This window comes from Vicia villosa, linkage group LG1, assembly GCF_029867415.1.
Source record: "Vicia villosa cultivar HV-30 ecotype Madison, WI linkage group LG1, Vvil1.0, whole genome shotgun sequence".
Classification (NCBI taxonomy): Eukaryota; Viridiplantae; Streptophyta; class Magnoliopsida; order Fabales; family Fabaceae; genus Vicia; species Vicia villosa.
Window position 1 is genome coordinate 244059211 of NC_081180.1, and position 20106 is coordinate 244079316.

The 20106-nt window shown below is 38.8% G+C and overlaps 1 protein-coding gene and 1 long non-coding RNA gene across 4 annotated transcripts in view; one reads left to right on the forward strand and one right to left on the reverse strand.

Moving 5' to 3' along the window:
* The first annotated feature begins 223 nt into the window (after nucleotides 1-223).
* Nucleotides 224-1111, forward strand: LOC131645063 (uncharacterized). Its single transcript, XR_009296870.1, has 3 exons — nucleotides 224-604; nucleotides 723-826; nucleotides 1016-1111. It is a non-coding gene; the product is annotated as an uncharacterized LOC131645063 (long non-coding RNA).
* The window catches only part of LOC131645062 (uncharacterized), a 33636-nt gene continuing 14127 nt past the window's right edge, over nucleotides 598-20106 (reverse strand). Inside the window, exon 2 of one of the 3 annotated variants that reach the window (XM_058915716.1) lies at nucleotides 598-10928. In XM_058915716.1, the coding sequence (XP_058771699.1) occupies nucleotides 5334-7550 (2217 nt within the window). In that variant the 5' untranslated portion in view covers nucleotides 7551-10928 and the 3' untranslated portion in view covers nucleotides 598-5333. The other 2 variants (XM_058915717.1, XR_009296869.1) reach the window with 2 other exon arrangements.

Consider the following 20106-nt stretch of genomic DNA (forward strand, 5'->3'; position numbering starts at 1 on the left):
AAACCTTTTAAAGAAAATTAAAGAAATAATTAGTAATAAAAAAAACATAGTAATGGACCAGAGGTGTGGATATTCAGATTGGGGGTGAGAAGCCCAATATGCTGAATTAGAATAAAAAATAAATCTGGGCCGGACCGGGTCGGGTCAGGGTGACCCGGATCCGCCCATGCTTCTTACCATAAGCTGGGTTGGGTTTGAGAACCCTAAACCAACAGAGGCAGCGCCTCTTTTCTGTTCCTCTCTCAATCTCACGCAAAAAAAGAACAAACAGTAACGACAAATCCTCCCTTTCTCTCTCGATTTTGTTTCGGAACAGCAACAATAAGATCCTTCTTCTCTTAGTCTCACGATGATGAACAATGGAAGAACACAACATTCCTCCTCTCGACAACTCTCCTGGTTCTCCATCGTTCATGGCAACAACAACAAGAACTTCTCTTTCGATTTCTCTCCCTACGAAACAACAACAACGGCGACAAAGCTCTCTCTCTGGTTTCTCTCTCGAACTCGCCGCTCACGGTCTCTCTCTTGCTGGGACGAAAACAAGAACAACAACGCCCTCTCTCTCAAATTCTCACGGTGGCCATGGGGAAGAGCTTTAGAGGTTATTGCCAACAAGAACAAACCTTATTCTAATTTCACTCTATGCTTCAATTTCAGTTTTTTCTCTTTTCTGACATAACAATATTTTTTATGCTCTCTGTATTTCTTCGGCTTTTCAGATGGTATACAAGAACTAACAACAACAGCAAGCAGTATTTTTAAGAGTGAAGGTGGAATCGGATTACCTACGGCGAGGAGATGTTCGCCGGATTTTGCGTTTGAGGTAAACTATCTTTTACTCTGCTTCTGAAACATGTTGCTGCCACTGCCTCGAATTGTTGTTGAAAATTGTTATGATTTCTTCGAAACAGTGTTGTTGTTATGCTTAACTCTGAACCTTGGATTATTGTTGTCGCTGCCTTGAAATGACCGCGAGTTTTGTTGTTGCTGTCTCTGCATTTTTCACTTGCAGCACTACTAACAGCCTTCAAATTATTCAAGTAGCCATGGGAGCTCACATCGACGAGAATAACTTATCGTATAACCCGATTTTTTCCAAGAACAGAGGTAGAGACCCAAGTGTATTTTGCTCAATTTCGTTCTCCATGACACAATTTGCTTTTATGATATAATAACATATGCTTTCTCTATTTTTCTTACAGGAAAATAGTAACAACAATATTAAGAGTAAGAGTGAAATTGACTTACCTACGGCGAGGAGGTTTTCGCCGGATTATTGTTGAGGTATGTGTTGACTCCTCTATTGTTACTAACAACCTTGAATTGTTACCAACAATTTCCCTAACAACCTTGCTTGTTGTTGTAGGCTCCCTTTTGATGAAGACGACGCCACCACCTCTTTGGATTTGCGGGAGACTTGAAGATGAACTTCAAGCTCTTGGATGCTCCAAGTTGTTGGAGACTTGAAGATGAAGATCTTCAAGTGAGGTATGAAGAATTACCTCCTCCTTCTTTGTAACTAGAATGCTCACCTCCAATAGGGAGTCTCTTGGCTTGAGAATTTCTTCTTGCCAAGAGGTCTATTGAACAATATATGAGCAATAGAGAGAAGAGAGAAAGCAAGAATTTAAGTTGCTTTGGTGTCACAAATACTATGGAGAGCCCTTCTATTTATAGGCAAAAATTAGGATATGTTAGGTATTATGTAACTTTGTAGCCAAGTTTGTGATTCTTGTAAGAAAGGAATATCCATTGTGACATAAGCAAAAAGATTCCACATGACATAAGCCAAAGATTCCTTTATGACATAGGCCATGTGAGAAATTTTTATGTCATTTTATGATATCTCTAAGTTGTAGAATTTTATGGCATAAAAATCTCTCTTTGACTTTCTTTGACTTTTGACTTTTGACTTTGATTTGGGCTTTTGGGCCCCCTTGAATTATTTTTGTAAGACTTTTGCTAATTCCACCCTTTTTGTTTCTTTTTCATGTTGCATGAGAATTCTTGAAGGAAGAATAAAGAAACTTGGTCTTGAAGAATGGAAGCTTGAAGATTGAAGAATAAATTCAAGAAAACTTTGTATTTTTCTTTTGTTGTAATTCTTGAACTTAATATCAATGTAATTTTGGTTCATGCATTTCTTGAAAAATTGTGTAGAATTTGAATGTTGTATCTTGTAATTCATTTGGAACTTAGAACTTGGTTCATGCAAAAGAACTTCACTTGTAATGCTTGAATTTCCTTTTGGAACTTTGAATGAAATTGTTATTCAAACATAAAGTTTTGAATATTCTTGAATGAATTTGAATTTAGAAATTTAATTCCTTTTGAATAGAAAAATGATAAGAAATCCTTTGAATTCTAGGCCTTGAAACATGTTCTTCACCATTGTGGATTTTTGGAATGATATTGAATTAAAATCCATGGTCATGAACCATACTTGAAACAATTCTTTCAAAATGGACTAAAATTATTTCTTGCAATTTTGATGAAAATCCCATGAATGACCAAATAACTCACATGAGCCAATCTTCTTCATTATGATGAATCCATAGGCAAAAAGTCATGAAATAAATTCCAAACAATCCTCTTGAATTGCACAAATTGGAAAAGGCGCATTTAAATTGAAAACCTCCATGAGCATGAATTATTTTGCAAAGAATGAGTGAATGAATGAAATCTTGATCACGGCTTCCAAACCGATCAAGAAACATTTTTGAAATTGACGTCAATGATGTGACATCTCAGGGGGTCAAAAATTAGGGTATGACAGATGCCAGGCCTCTTACCACCACCTTACCTAATGAGCCAGTCGAAGAAAGCCAATCCACTGACGAATCCCCAGCTACTCATCAAGATAAAAACCTGGAAGAAAATCATCCATTCTCAGGTAGTGACAACGTGAATCCACAACCACATGGTAGTGAAGATACTGTATCCGAACAAGATGCTATGGAGGAAATTTCTAAACCAGATAAACACAATCCTCCAGAAACTTTAACTCTTGACACAGAAACTACTCCTGGGGCAACTTCGATGCCTTCCCCTGCGAAGCCCACTCCTTCGGAACTGGAACAGCTTAAGCAAACTGATCCTCTCAGCTTTCTAAAAGCTATGATGAATGTGAATACTACTTCGCCTTCAGAACTTGACATATCTCCAGCTGTCCTTGTAGAATCTGGTGACAAAGAAGACATTCCTGACCTCCTTCGACAGATAAAAGAAAGATTCTTTGGGGTCAATCTTGTGGATGTTCTTAGTCAAGATCCTATTAAAAGTCATAACTTGAATCAACTCTTGAAGAAAGTGGATTTGTTTCGAGTCTCGAAAGAAGTTTCAGAGGTGATTGTTTTGCTAGGTTCTCTAGTTGAACAACTTCAAGCTAATATTCTTCGAAAACAAAATATCGAAAAGCAACTATCTGAAAAAATAGCCTCTCCTGACTCTTCATGGAACTCTGCTGTGGATGCAACGAAACAAGGTGAGGCCCTCAAGCTTAAACATTCAGAAAATCAGAAGGCATATGATAATTATGAGAAGGATATCAACTCCTGGAAACAAGAGATAAAAGCTCTCGAAGAAAAGATAAAGGAAGTTGAGAATTGTCAGGCAACCATATAAAAGGCCAATCAACAAGATCTGCTTGCAGTGGCGCAATTGGGGATTAAACACTTCGAAACCGCACAAAATTTAGTGCCAGAGATTGAAGGATTGAAGAAACACCGGGCGTTACTCGAACTTTGTATGTCTTCATGGGAAACTCAATATTTGAAGATCAAAAATAGTCTCCCTGAGGATTTCAACTAGCTGTTTCGAACTCTGTATTTTGTTGCACTTTTGTTTTGTAATCGAACCTTTTATAAAAATATCTATCTGTATGCTTGACCTCTATTTTTCGTCTATGTTTTCCATATTCGCAAGCACTATTTTTAGCAAATCTTTCATATTCTGCCAAAATATATCTTCAGATTTTCCACAGTGATTCTAATCAATGCAACACATAACCCTGACCACTCTTCGCAGTATCTTTATTCTTAGACCTGACGTTTCTACTTCTCCAGCCGTAATCATTATTAAACAGTGACGTCACTTTCTTCAAAACGCTCATTTGAGACGTGCGTGCATCAGTTTCATGATTACTTTTCAACTTCCAAGGGCGGGAAACGGCGGAAGCCTTAACTCCCTTTTTGGAATACCAAACCCAGTCCAATCAATCATTAAAACTTTAAACCACCCTTCATTACCACAGGTCTATATAAAGGCCTAAGATCGTTTTCATTTCTCCATTCTTGCATTTCCTCAAACACTAACAACAGAAGAGAGAAACCTTTTCTTCAAACTTTCTTTTCAAAAAAAATGGCTGCGCCTCTCTCTTACAACAACATAAAGGCTGTTATCAAGAAGGAGTTCAAACTTTGTGAGGATGAACTTGATAGCAACTTCATCACTCTTGGCAATCTCTTTGCTAACCAAGAACTGGATTTCTATTTTGGAGACATCCTGGAAGGTCCTGTTTATCCCAACATGCTTGCAGATTTTTGGATGTTTGCGTCTTTACGCATAGATCCTGAAGGGAGGACCACCATAGTTTCTGAGGTTCGACACGCTCATCTCAGCATCACTCCCACCACCATTGCTAACCTGATGAGATGCAACAACTCTGGGGAAACATTTGATGACAACAGCTTCAACATGACTACTCATCTTATGTTGAAGACTCTCATGGACAACGATCCTTTCAGTGCTAAGGTTATCAGAATCTGGCATCAACTGCTTGTGGGTAATTTCCGTCCTCGGAGGCTTGACGAAAACAACATCATGGTCGAAGACTTGGAGTTTATTCTCTGTGGTCTTCGAGGGAAGAAGATTAACTTCCCTTTGATGATTTTCAAAGGGCTTGTTGAGGCCGTTTCTGTGGCTACTGCCGGTCAGGGAAATGTAACCTGCCTTCCGTATGGTAGACTCCTCTCTTATATATTCCTTAAGAAGGGTGTCGTGAGGCGGATGCGCACTTCTGGATCCATGGACATGTTCGAGGCTGAAAGCTTGCCTGTGCTGTCCTTAGAAGGATTGGATCAGAGGATTAATTAGCCAATATTTGCCCTAGGTTTTTATGCTTTCCTTTTTTTTATTTTCAGGAGTTCCTGGGTCATGTCCCCGAATCTCTTTTTGTAATGCTTGTACTTCTAATGACAAAATATTTTGGTGCTTCTCTGACTCTTTTCTTAATTTACCATCTATTTTGATCGTAAAGCCATTTTGATCAATGCAACACATATACTTTGGTACATGTCTGACCATTTTGGCTTTCGTAGTCCCCTGAATGTCTACGTTTTTGCAATCTTTACTTCGTACATGCTTGGTTTATATCTCTTTAGATATTTTCCGTTTACTCTCAAGATCCTACGATCTTCTGCTAACTCTTCAATTTCATAAGCATTATTCGAAAATACCTTTAAGATTCGAAAGGGTCCTTCCCAGTGCGGGGACCATTTACCAAGTGCTTGATTCTTTCGATCTATAGGTAAAATAACTTTCCAAACTAGGTCATTACTAATAAACGTTTTACCTTTCACCTTTTTGTTGTATGCTATGGATACTCTTTCCTTTTGCCTTTTTATCATTTCCAGCGCTCGAAGTCTGTCTTCATCCAAATCTACTAACTCATTCATCATTAACTCCCAGTATACGTTGGGAGGAATATCTGCTTGTCTTTGTACCCTTACTGACTGTAGATATATCTCGATTGGGAGTACTGCATCATGCCCAAACGTCAACTGGAAAGGAATTGTGTTTGTAGCTTCTTTTAGAGATGTTCGACAAGCCCAAAGTGTTTGGTCCAAAGTTTTATGCCAATTCTTGGGTTTCTTTCCCACATGTTTTTTGATAAGGCCAATTATTATTTTGTTTGCTGCTTCAACTTGTCCATTTGCTTGAGCATAGTAAGGTGTAGAAGTAAATAACTTGAAACCTATTTCTTTGGCAAAGTCTTGCATTTTTCGTCCAATAAAGACCGAACCTTGATCAGTTGTTATACTTTCTGGGATTCCAAACCTATATATAATATGTTTCTGAATAAACTCAATCACGACCTCTTGATCCACATTTGCTAGTGGTATTGCTTCGACCCATTTTGTGAAATAGTCTATTCCTACTAATATGTATCTTTGGCCTTTAGACGACTTAGGGTGAATTTCTCCGATCAAATCTAACGCCCATCCCCTGAAAGGCCAAGGTTTCACTATTGTACTTAATTCGTTTGCTGGGGCGTGCTGGATACCTGCATGTTCTTGACATTCTTGACACCCTTTTGCAAACTCTATGCAATCTTTTAACATGGAAGGCCAATACATTCCATAACGAAATAAAAGCCATTTCATTTTGTGTCCTGCTTGATGTGCACCACATGCCCCACTGTGTACGTTCGACAGAGCCAAGTATGCTTCTGCTTCACCTAAGCATTTCAACAATACCCCTTCAGGATTTTTCTTGAATAATTCGTTTCCCATTAGGAAATATGACAGGGCTCTATATTTTATCTTCCTGTCTGTATCCGTCGAAGGGATTTTTAGATAGTCTATTATTGGACTCCTCCAATCTGTATCTGCTAATGAGTCTATGTTTAGCACTTCGAATTCTCCTTTGTTGGCGTAACCCAACTGTGAATTCTCCAGATCACTTGGGGAAAGTTTAGTAGACATTGCTCTCCCTCTTACTTCAATCAATTCTTCTAACTTTTCTTTTGATACCTTGTATCCTGAAGCTAACTGCGCCAAGTCGTTTGCCTCTTGGTTATTCATCCTTGATATGTGTTTTAATTCCACATATTCGAATTTCTTGAGTAGCCTATTTGCTATGACAAAGTACATGATCAAATTTTCTTTGATGCACTTGTATTCCTTTGTCAGTTGTTTAACGACCAATTCAGAGTCCCCTCTAATTTCGACTCTGGTTGCCCCCAATTCTAACAAAGCTTCAAGTCCAGCTATTAATGCTTCGTACTCAGCTTCGTTGTTGGAGCATAGCGGACCCTTGATTTTATACTTGAGCTTTGTTGGAATTCCATCAGGAGAAATTATCAACAAACCAACTCCGGTTCCCTCTCTGTGCGTTGAACCGTCGAAGTATAACTTCCAAGGTTTTAAACCCACATACTGTTGATGACTCTCAGCTAATGCATGGTCGACAATGAAGTCTGACACAATTTGACCTTTCATTGCCTTGAGAGGCTGAAATATTAGTGAATATTCAGTTAGGGCTAAAGCCCATTTACCGATTCGACTATGCAGTATATGCTTGGATAACATATGCTTAATAACATCACAATGAGACGAAACATAAACATCAACTGGCTTTATATAATACTTAAGTTTGATACAAGAGAAATAAAAGCAAAGGCAGAGTTTTTCTATAGCGGTATATCTAGTCTCTGCATCATTGAGTACTCTACTTAAGTAATAAATGGCTCTTTCGATGTCGTTCTCATCTTCTTGCGCCAGCATGCTGCCTATTGTTTTATCTGAAGCTGAAATATATAGGCGCATGTGCTTCTTCCCATTTGGGGGAGATAGAATTGGTGGACAAGTCAAGTATTGCTTGATTTTATCAAAAGCTTCTTGATGTTCAGCATTCCATTCGAATTTTCCTTGCTTAAGCCGCAGTAGAGGTGAGAAGGCTTGTGTGCGTCCACTCAAATTAGAGATAAATCTCCTTAAGAAGTTTATCTTCCCCAACAAAGAAAGCACATTTGAAGGGGTTCATCTTCAAGCCATGTTTCCTCATCCTTTCGAATGATTGGCTCAGATGATTGAGATGAGTTACATCTGAGGTGGATTTTACCACAATGTCATTTATATATACTTGCATGAATGTTTCTATGAAGTCATGGAATATAGAATTCATTGCTCTTTGATAAGTTGCCCCAGCATTTTTTAAACCAAATGGCATTACAATCCATTCGTAAGTACCTATTTCCCCTGGGCAACGAAACGCCGTTTTGGATACATCATCTTCTGCAATAAAGATCTGATTGTATCCAGAATATCCATCTAACATGCTCAAATACTCGAAGCCTGCGGCTGAGTCTACTAGCATTTCTGCCACAGGCATGGGATACTCATCTTTAGGTGTGGCTGCATTAAGATCACGAAAGTCTATGCATACTCTTAATGAACCATTCTTTTTAATTACAGGCACTATATTAGCAATCCATTCAACATACCTTGTAGTTTGGATGAACTTGCAGCGTAGAAGCCTTTCGACCTCTGCTTTAATCTTCGAATGAATCTCTGGCGCGAATCTCCTGGGAGTCTGCTTTATAGGCTTCCTTCCTTCCTTTATTGGTAGTTTTAATTCGACCAAATCTCTTCCTAGACCAGGCATCTCGTCATAATCCCAAGCAAAACAATCTTTGTTTTCCTTCAACAGTTTGATGACCGTTGCCTTTAATTCTGGTTCTAGTTTCGCGCTGATATATGTTATTCTTTTTTGATCTTCGTCTCCAAGATTCACTTCTTCGAGTGGATCTTGAGCTAACATCTTTATATTTGGTGCCATTGGATCTTTTTCGAATCCCAAAGGCTCTTCATCGTAAATTGCATCTAACCTTTGACTCGATTCTTCTCTTATGGTTCTTTCGACTTGAAACGAATCTTCAGAAGATTTGGAATTCATATGTATCTCTAAATCTGTGACTTCCTTCTTGGTTAGACCTGTGTCAATCTTCACATTTGATAGTTCGGCCTCGAAAGCCGCCTTTCTTTTATTCTCGGCCACGTAAGCCGAAATCTTTTCAAAGAAAGAAAACTCAGACATTATTAATGTCATCGTCCCAGCCTGTCGGCCGTTCTGTTGGATAATTCTCCAATGGTGTTGGATCTGCTGGGCCATCCATGATCTCTCTATCCCACTGGAATCCATTTGGGTGTAGAGTTAAATAGTACAACGCATTCTTATTTGGGGTGTACATCTCTTCTGCCGCATGACAAGGACTTATGTTTGCCAAATTCCTATCAAAGTTAGTTTTATTAACCTGGTTAACTTCAGCCATATAGTAGCTCTGATCTCCTTCGATATTCTCTACTATACCGTCTTCCCTCCAAATTGTCACCCTTTGATGCATTGTTGAGGGCACAGCTGCCACTCCATGAATCCATTCTCTACCAAGCAAAAGGTTGTAGTTTGCTTTTGCTGGTATAGCCATAAACATAGTTGGCCTGGTGACTGAGCCTACTGTCAAATTGACCTGAACAACTCCTAGTGTTTGTCCTATTTTGCCTTCGTAGTTAGATAAAACCATGTTATGTGGCCTTATATCAGTATCGAACATACCAATTCTTTTTAGCATGTATTAAGGCATTAGGTTCACTGCTGCTCCCCCATCAACTAAGACTTTGTTGATGCCAACATTCTCAATTTTAGCCCTGATATAGAGTGGCTTCAAATGATTTCGCATACCTTCATCAGGCCTTTCGAAGAAAGCATCCTGTTCTTCAACTGCACCGTTATTCAGCACATAATAACACACAGGTCTGTGTTTTGCCATTTCTTCGATGTCAGCCTCCTCGCAATCTTCAACTTCCGTTTCCTGATTGAACTCATGAGGAAGCACGGACACAACATTGCAGTTGAGGTTTATGGATGACACTCCATCAGAATCAAAGTCATTTGTCATCCGATCTTCTTCTTTCCAAGAACTAGAATGCATCTTTTCTTCTTCATCCAAGATCTTTTCAGCTTCGAATAGCCTGCGTTCCACTGGAGGTTTGTCTGACTTTGCCCCCTGGCGTGGGACTTGGTTGCTACTAGACTCTCCAGCTTCTCTTGGCCTGTATTCCTTTTGAGCCTTTTTTATTCTCTGATGCCTTCTCCACTGGGATCGGGACATAGGATTTTTTCCTTTGTAATTCTCCAATCGATACGCCTCTCGATTTGGTTTTTGAAATTGCTTCCTGTATGCCATTGCAGTTCTTCCTCCTTGGTCCCAACTCCGCCATTTGTTTTCTCTTGCACCAGCTTGCCCCCATCTATCCCTGGGTGCATCTGCAGGGACTATGAATGTTACCTTTCGAACTCTGGGGTGTGGACTATCAGGTCTCTTCGTAGGAGTCCATATGTCGAAACCGTATAGGTTAGGACGCAACCCCTGAGTTTCTCGACCCATGTAGCAGTACACACGTTCGAAGGATCGTGCCAGCATTTCATCATAGACTGCCCCACATCTGGGACATAGTGCAACTTCAGTATTGCCTTTGTGACATCTGACCAAAAATCCTACTAAGCTCTCCTCCATCCTTGGGTACACTTGTAGTAGGGGATTTGGTTCTCTCCCTGGGTGTTCCCATCTTTCGCGTCGAGCCCTTTCGAAGTTAGCTTCGACCCTTCGATTCAGCATGATCGAACACCTTGGACACATCCATTGTTTTCCACCGTTCCTCTCATGACAACCCCAAAGGTAGTCCTTGAAGCTTTCTCCTCTTAAAGGAACTTCAATACCCCCTTTTTGCCTTGTTAGCCATGTCTCTAACTCACCAAATTCAGAAACTGGACGTCTGGCGTTGACCATGTTAACGACTGCTGGAGGAACTTCAGAGATCTGGATTTTCTGGAGTTTCATTCTGAGGTCTTCAGTGGCCTCGCTGTTCTCTCCCCTCGAAATTTCAGTTATCTCTGTCCTTGGAGATTCTTCGACATCAATATCGAAGATTATATGGTTATCCAGACTCTCAGTAGCCTGCTCTCCATCGAACACTGCCTTAGCTTCTGCACCTTCGACTTCAGATGCCTCCACCATGTTGACATCCACTGGCTCACAGAGGCTAGCATCAGCGATGTTCAGAGGATTGGTATCGACCTTCATGTGACTCTTGGTCTTGTCAGCGAACTTCAACCTCCCATCTTTGATAGCATTTTGAATTAGATCCCTGAAAAGAAAACATTGTGAAGTTTTATGGCCTAAAAAACCATGATATTTGCAAAAACCTCTCTTCTTTCGTTGTTCTAATGGAGGAATTTTGGAATTTGGAGGCAGTATCATTTGGCCATCTTTTACTAGTAAATCAAATATCTCGTCACATTTGGTGATGTCGAATGTGTAAGTTTTCTTAGGGAACCTATCATTCTTATCCTTTTCTACTGGGTTTTTTCCATTTGCAGGGTTGAGTAATTTGCAGGCATAAGGTGGCGCTTCTCTTAATTCAGCCACATCTATTTCGACTTCTTCAGGGTTGTATGAGTCGCTAAGAGACTCATCACCAGCGTCCTCTGCTTCGACATACGCTACCTGTTAGAACAAGATTTGTTCTGATCAATTATCTTAGTTTTGATGATAACAATAATATGAATTTTGCTTAAGATAATATGGTACTCTAATCCAATGCAATTTCCTTTTCAGGAAATATATAAAGAGTATGCATAATTCAGCGCTCAGAAGCTTTGTCTCAAGGGTTCAGCATGCAACATCAGAACATGGTCTGGCAAGACATCAGAAGATGGTCGAAGCAGAATCAGAACATGGGTCTATGGAAGCATCAGAAGAACATGAGATCAGAAGCACTGAAGTTCTGATGGTATCACGCACAGAAGCACTTCAAGGTCAGAAGATCAGAAGATGCTTTGCACCAAGCTGTTTGACTCTGATGATATTCAAACGTTGTATTCACAAACATCAGATCAGAAGGAAGTACAAGTGGCAAGCTACGCTGACTGACAAAAGGAACGTTAAAAGCTATTATAGGCAACGTCAGTAGACACAGCGTGAACAAGGCTCGAGGTAGTTGACAAAAGCGTATAACATTAAATGCGATGCTGTACGGAACACGCAAAGCATTAAATGCACTCAACGGTCATCTTCTCCAACGCCTATAAATATGAAGTTCTGATGAGAAGCAAGGTTAACGATTCTGCACAAAACAACTCATATTAACTTGCTGAAACTCTGTTCTATTCAAAGCTCAGAATCTTCATCTTCATCAAAGCTCACTACATTGCTGTTGTAATATATTAGTGAGATTAAGCTTAAACGTTAAGAGAAATATCACAGTTTGTGATTATAGCTTTTAAGAAGCAATTGTAATACTCTTAGAATTGATTACATTAAGTTGTAAGGAACTAGAGTGATCGTGTGGATCAGTATACTCTAGGAAGTCTTAGAGGTTATCTAAGCAGGTTGTAACTAGAGTGATCGTGTGGATCAGAAGACTCTAGAAAAGTCTTAGAGGGTATCTAAGCAGTTGTTCCTGGAGTGATCAGTGTGTGATCAGAAGACTCTGGAAGACTTAGTTGCTGACTAAGTGGAGAACCATTGTAATCCGTGCGATTAGTGGATTAAATCCTCAGTTGAGGTAAATCATCTCTGCGGGGGTGGACTGGAGTAGTTTAGTTAACAACGAACCAGGATAAAAATAACTGTGCAATTTATTTTTATCTGTCCAGTTTTTAAAGCTACACTTATTCAAACCCCCCCCCCCCCTTTTCTAAGTGTTTTTCTATCCTTCAATTGGCATCAGAGCGCCGGTTCTAAGGTGCAAGCACTTAACCGTGTTTAGAAAAGATTCAGGAAGAGAAAAACGCTTCAGTAAAAGATGGCTGATGAAACTGCAAAGTCTACACCTGCATCTACATCTGGCTCTACTGAGCAACACAACGGTAACAATGGTTATACTAGACCGCCGGTATTTGATGGTGAAAACTTTGAATACTGGAAAGATAAACTGGAAAGTTACTTTCTTGGTCTAGATGGTGATCTATGGGATCTTCTGATGGATGGTTACAAACATCCAGTAAATGCCAGTGGCGTAAAGCTGACAAGGCAAGAAATGAATGATGATCAGAAGAAGCTTTTCAGGAATCATCATAAATGCAGAACTGTTTTGCTGAATGCTATCTCTCATGCTGAGTATGAGAAGATATCTAACAGGGAAACGGCCTATGACATATATGAGTCCTTGAAAATGAATCATGAAGGAAATGCTCAAGTCAAGGAGACTAAAGCTCTCGCTTTAATCCAGAAGTATAAAGCCTTCAAGATGGAGGATGATGAAGACATTGAAAAGATGTTTTCAAGATTTCAAACTCTTACTGCTGGATTGAGAGTTCTTGACAAGGGATACACCAAGGCTGATCACGTAAAGAAGATCATCAGAAGCTTACCCAGAAGATGGGGTCCTATGGTGACTGCATTCAAGATTGCAAAGAATCTGAATGAAGTTTCTCTGGAAGAGCTTATCAGTGCCTTGAGAAGCCATGAAATAGAGATGGACGCAAATGAGCCTCAAAAGAAAGGTAAGTCTATTGCATTAAAATCCAATATCAAGAAATGCACTAACGCTTTTCAGGCTAGAGAAGAAGATCCTGAAGAATCAGAATCCGAAGAAGAAGATGAACTGTCCTTGATCTCCAGAAGGCTAAATCAACTCTGGAAGAACAAGCAAAGGAAGTTCAGAGGCGTCAGAAGTTCAAAGAAATTTGAACGTGGAGAATCTTCTGATGACAGAAGATTTGATAAGAAGAAGGTCATGTGCTATGAATGCAATGAGCCTGGACACTTCAAGAATGAATGTCCAAAACTTCAGAAGGAAAATCCCAAGAAGAAGTTTCATAAGAAGAAAGGTCTTATGGCAACCTGGGATGAGTCGGAAGATGATTCAGACTCTGAAGATGAGCAGGCTAACTGTGCGCTGATGGCGACAGAAGATGACGGATCAGAATCTACATCAGAATCAGATTCTGAAGAGGTATTTTCTGAACTTACTAGAGATGAGTTAGTTTCCGGTCTAACTGAACTTCTGGAATTCAAGTCTCAGATTAGTCTCAAATACAAAGAGCTGAAAAAGCTATTTGAATTTGAAACAAAGAAGCTTGAGTTGGAGAATTCTGAATTAAAAGAAAAACTTTTAAAATTATCCAATAATGTTGGATCTCCTTCTGATTCAGAAAAACTCACTCCTAGTCTAAACCATATTCTGAAAGAATATGATTTAAGTTTCAGGAAGTTCTTATCTAGAAGTATTGGCAGAAGTCAGCTAGCTTCTATGATATATGCTGTGTCTGGAAACAAAAGAGTTGGCATTGGTTTTGAGGGTGAAACCCCATACAAACTTGAACCTGTTGATGAAATGAAATTCACATACAAGCCATTGTATGATCAGTTCAAGTATGGCCACTCCCATGATATTAGGCACACTTCACATGCTCAAAGTTTTCACATAACACACACCAAAAAGCATGTGACACAACCTAGGAAATATCATGAAACTCACATTAAGAATTATCATGCTGTTCCTCCTATTGCTTACAATGTTAAACCCAAGTTCAATCAGAACTTGAGGAGAACTAACAAGAAAGGACCCAAGAAAATGTGGGTACCTAAGGATAAGATTATTCCTATTGCAGATATCCTTGGCTGCAAAAAGGACAAAGCACAACATGTCGTGGTACCTGGACTCTGGATGCTCACGACACATGACAGGAAGAAGGTCTATGTTCCAAGACCTGGTGCTTAAGTCTGGAGGAGAAGTAAAGTTTGGAGGAGATCAGAAGGGCAAGATAATTGGCTCTGGAACTATAAAGTCTGGTAACTCTCCTTCCATTTCTAATGTACTTCTTGTAGAAGGATTAACACATAACCTCTTATCTATCAGTCAATTGAGTGACAATGGTTATGATATAATCTTTAATCAAAAGTCGTGCAAGGCTGTAAATCAGAAGGATGGCTCAATCCTATTTACAGGCAAAAGGAAGAACAACATTTATAAGACAGATCTGCAAGATCTTATGAGTCAGAAGGTGACTTGTCTTATGTCTGTTTCTGAAGAGCAGTGGGTCTGGCACAGAAGATTAGGTCATGCTAGTTTGAGAAAGATTTCTCAGATTAACAAACTGGATCTTATCAGAGGACTCCCTAATCTGAAATTCAAATCAGATGCTCTTTGTGAAGCATGTCAGAAGGGCAAGTTCTCCAAACCTGCATTCAAGTCCAAGAATGTTGTTTCTACCTCAAGGCCATTAGAACTCTTGCACATTGATCTGTTTGGCCCAGTCAAAACAGCATCTGTCAGAGGGAAGAAATATGGATTAGTCATCGTAGATGATTATAGCCGCTGGACGTGGGTAAAATTCTTGAAACACAAGGATGAGTCTCATTCAGTGTTCTTTGATTTCTGCATTCAGATTCAATCTGAAAAAGAGTGTAAAATCATAAAGGTCAGAAGTGATCATGGTGGTGAATTTGAGAACAGATCCTTTGAAGAATTCTTCAAAGAAAATGGTATTGCCCATGATTTCTCTTGTCCTAGAACTCCACAGCAAAATGGAGTTGTAGAACGAAAGAATAGGACTCTGCAAGAAATGGCCAGAACCATGATCAATGAAACCAATATGGCTAAGCATTTCTGGGCAGAAGCAATAAACACTGCATGCTATATTCAGAATAGAATCTCTATCAGACCTATTCTAAATAAGACTCCTTATGAATTGTGGAAGAATAAAAAGCCCAACATTTCATATTTCCATCCTTTTGGATGTGTATGCTTTATTCTGAACACTAAAGATCATCTTGGTAAGTTTGATTCCAAAGCACAAAAATGTTTCCTTCTTGGATATTCTGAACGCTCAAAAGGCTACAGAGTATACAATACTGAAACATTGATTGTGGAAGAATCAATCAATATCAGGTTTGATGATAAGCTTGGTTCTGAAAAACCAAAGCAGTTTGATAATTTTGCAGATTGTGATATTGATATATCAGAAGTTGTTGAGCCAAGAAGCAACGCATCAGAAGCAGAGCTTCTCAGAAGCAAAGAATCTGAAGATCAAGTATCAGCTTCTCTGGAGAATCTAAGCATTTCTGAAGAACCATCTGTCAGAAGATCATCCAGACTCATCTCTGGTCATTCAGAAGATGTCATTCTTGGGAAGAAGGATGATCCAATCAGAACAAGAGCATTCCTTAAGAACAATGCAGACTGTCAATTAGGTCTTGTATCTTTGATCGAGCCAACTTCTGTTGATCATGCTCTAGAAGATCCAGACTGGATAATTGCTATGCAAGAAGAACTGAATCAGTTTACAAGGAATGATGTTTGGGATCTTGTTCCTAGACCAGATGGATTCAATATAATCGGTACAAAATGGGTCTTCAGAAACAAGCTCAGTGAGAAAGGTGAAGTGGTAAGGAACAAAGCCAGACTGGTGGCTCAGGGTTATAGTCAGCAAGAAGGGATTGACTATACAGAAACCTTTGCACCAGTGGCCAGGTTAGAATCTATTCGTCTATTAATTTCATTTGCCACTCAACATAACATCACTCTCTATCAGATGGATGTTAAGAGTGCCTTCTTAAATGGTTATATAGATGAAGAAGTTTATGTCCATCAACCTCCTGGTTTTGAAGACTCTATGTCTCCTAATCATGTTTTTAAACTAAAGAAATCGTTGTATGGATTGAAACAAGCTCCCAGAGCTTGGTATGAACGCTTAAGTTCTTTCCTTCTGGATAATGGTTTCACTAGAGGAAAAGTGGACACTACTCTCTTTTGTAAAACCTTTAAAAGGGATATTTTAATTTGTCAAATATATGTAGATGATATTATTTTTGGAACATCTAATGCTACACTTGGAAAGGAGTTTGCTGAGTCTATGCAGGCTGAGTTTGAAATGAGCATGATGGGAGAACTCAAGTATTTCCTTGGAATACAAATAAATCAAACATCAGAAGGAACGTATGTTCACCAAACCAAGTATGTGAAGGAACTTCTGAAGAAGTTTAATCTTCTAGACTGTAAAGAAGCCAAAACTCCTATGCATCCAACATGCATCCTAGGTAAGGATGAGGTAAGTAAGAAGGTAGATCAGAAGTTATACAGAGGTATGATTGGATCTCTTCTATATTTGACTGCTTCTAGACCTGACATTCTGTTCAGTGTTTGTTTGTGTGCTAGATTCCAATCAGATCCTAGAGAATCTCATTTAACTGCTGTTAAGAGAATTCTAAGGTATCTGAAAGGTACTACTAATGTTGGCTTAGTTTACAGAAAATCTATAGAATACAACTTAGTAGGATTCTGCGATGCTGACTATGCTGGAGACAGAATTGAAAGAAAGAGTACTTCAGGAAGTTGCCAATTTCTTGGAAGTCACTTGATCTCCTGGTATAGCAAGAAGCAAGCAACTATTGCTCTATCAACAACAGAAGCAGAATATGTCGCTGCTGCTGGTTGCAGTACACAGATGCTCTGGATGAAGAGTCAGTTAGAAGATTATCAGATATATGAGAGTAACATTCCTATATTCTGTGATAATACTTCTGCTATATGTTTATCTAAGAATCCTATTCTTCATTCAAAGGCTAAACATATTGAGATTAAACATCATTTCATAAGGGACTATGTTCAGAAGGGTGTTATATCTTTAAACTTTGTGGATACAGACCATCAATGGGCTGATATCTTTACAAAACCCCTGGCTGAAGATAGGTTTAAGTTCATTCTGAAGAACATCAGTATGGATTTATGCCCAGAATGAGAAGATGAGAAGTTCTTATGTATGAGTATCTTCTGAAATGAAAGTGGATTATTTTTTTAATCAGAAGTTCTGATTGAAATCTTTTAGAAATTATGATTCGGTTATTACTAACGTTTCAGTGTCTAAGTTGATTCAGAACCTCTTTTAAAGCAAAACAGCTGTAACGTTTTATCTCGGGATGGTAAACCTGTCGTTACTGTTCATGGATAAGCGCGCGTGCAGTTGAAGGGACGCCGACCATAGGTAACTGTGCTAGTCACCTCATTTGTCTTTATTATCTCTCCTCATGTCACGTAACATTAAATGCTATCCATCATTTGTTTCATTTTATTTTTTTTTAAATACTCTTCAAACGCTTCTCCTTCCCTCTTATATTTTCTCTATTACACTTTGTCCTTGTTTTCCTTCTCTATCTCTCTGCATTCCTCATAAAGTTTTTTTAAAAAAAAAAAAAATCCTAGTTCAAACCTAGCATTCATCTTGAATCCTTTGTCTGGATCTCTTCATCTTGCTCTAAGCCTGTTGAAGATCTATGACTCAAAGGCGGCAGATCTCTGCATATCTCGGGATGGCTCTCCTAATACCTCTCAAGTCAGACCTCTTCTGTGATGTTGTTATCAACGTTCATCCAAAGACAGAAGACTTTCTTGAGTTATGGGAAGAGGTTAAGAATGATATTCTTAACTTCTATGTTAAGAGAAAGCCCCGTTTGCAACAGTAGCTCTCTGTCTGTGAACTGTCCCTCTCTTCCTCTTTGGTCTCTTGGATCTCTCCTACAGTGGAGGTTCTAGTCTGGAAGACAAGAGTCCACAGGGATTCTTGATGGGTTGACACAGAATGTGTCTTGCTAGGGTTTTGTTTTTATTTATTTTTTTTTTTTTGTAGTCATTTCCTCTTGGGATGACTTTTTATGTATTTGCTAGGAATGTTTCTCATCTTGTTAAACATAAGAACCTTTTGTAATATCTTTTGATTATCAATGAAAAGTTTCTTTGTTTTTTACATTCCAGTGATTTTATTTGTCGTTTTATTCATCTGAATCTTTTGAAATATTCTTTTTGATGTTATGACAAAAAGGGGGAGAAAGATAAATGATAAATGATTTGATTAATCTATCAGTTGCTGGGTAAAGCTCCCACACATTTTCTAACAAGAACTGCAAGTTCTATATGGTTTAAGTGTTTTGCAGGTATAAAAAAGTGAAAAGAATCTTCAAAGCAAACACAAGAAGCAAAACCATAAGAAGTGTTATTCTGTAAAAAGAATAAGCTCATGGAAACTGAAGCATGCTGAGTGCTGTCAAGCTTCAGAAATCAGAAGCAAGAAAGAAGAATGAATCAGAAGCACTGATAATAGAATTTGATCCATATTTGTCTATTTGCTCTGACAAAATTCTATTTGCTCTGATAACATTTTTTTAGCCTATATGGCTCTGATACATATCATGTGTTCTAATATACATTTTATGTTCTGACTCGTTCATGCTGACTTTTGTCGTTTAGTTTTTGTTCTGTAACATTTCAGGATGTAGAGATGCTCTGATGATGCTCTGGTACATTCAACAATGTTCTGATACAAATCTAGCATGAAGTGATGTTGGTAGAAATTCAAGCTCTGAAGCTATCCGAGGGAAGCAGAAATCAGAAGCTGTGAATGTTCTAAAGATCCAGAAAACTCAAGTTCTGAAGCTGTCCTAAAAGGAAGCAGAAATCAGAAGCTGTGAATGTTCTGAAGATCAAAGAAATTCAAGTTCTGAAGCTGTCCTAAATGGAAGCAGAAATCAGAAGCTGTGAATGTTCTGAAGATCAAAGAAATTCAAGTTCTGAAGCTGTCCTAGATGGAAGCAGGAATCAGAAGCTGTGAGTGTTCTAGGGATCTAAAGAAATTCTAGTTCTGAAGCTGTCCAATGGAAGCAGAAGTCAGAAGCTATGAATTCTCTAAAGACAGAAGCTTATGTGATCGTCTCTACCGAAATAATCAGGGAAGTCTTTTATTAAAGTTCTTCGAGTATTTATTTCAGGGGGAGATTATTTATCTCAGGGGGAGATTGTTAATCTCAAGGGGAGACATATTCATATGCTTATGCTATAGCTGTGTAATTTGTCTTTTGCCGTCTGCTCTTTCTGATCGCAAATTCATATCATTTATATATGTTTTTGTCATCATCAAAAAGGGGGAGATTGTTAGAACAAGATTTGTTCTGATCAATTATCTTAGTTTTGATGATAACAATAATATGAATTTTGCTTAAGATAATATGGTACTCTAATCCAATGCAATTTCCTTTTCAGGAAATATATAAAGAGTATGCATAATTCAGCGCTCAGAAGCTTTGTCTCAAGGGTTCAGCATGCAACATCAGAACATGGTCTGGCAAGACATCAGAAGATGGTCGAAGCAGAATCAGAACATGGGTCTATGGAAGCATCAGAAGAACATGAGATCAGAAGCACTGAAGTTCTGATGGTATCACGCACAGAAGCACTTCAAGGTCAGAAGATCAGAAGATGCTTTGCACCAAGCTGTTTGACTCTGATGATATTCAAACGTTGTATTCACAAACATCAGATCAGAAGGAAG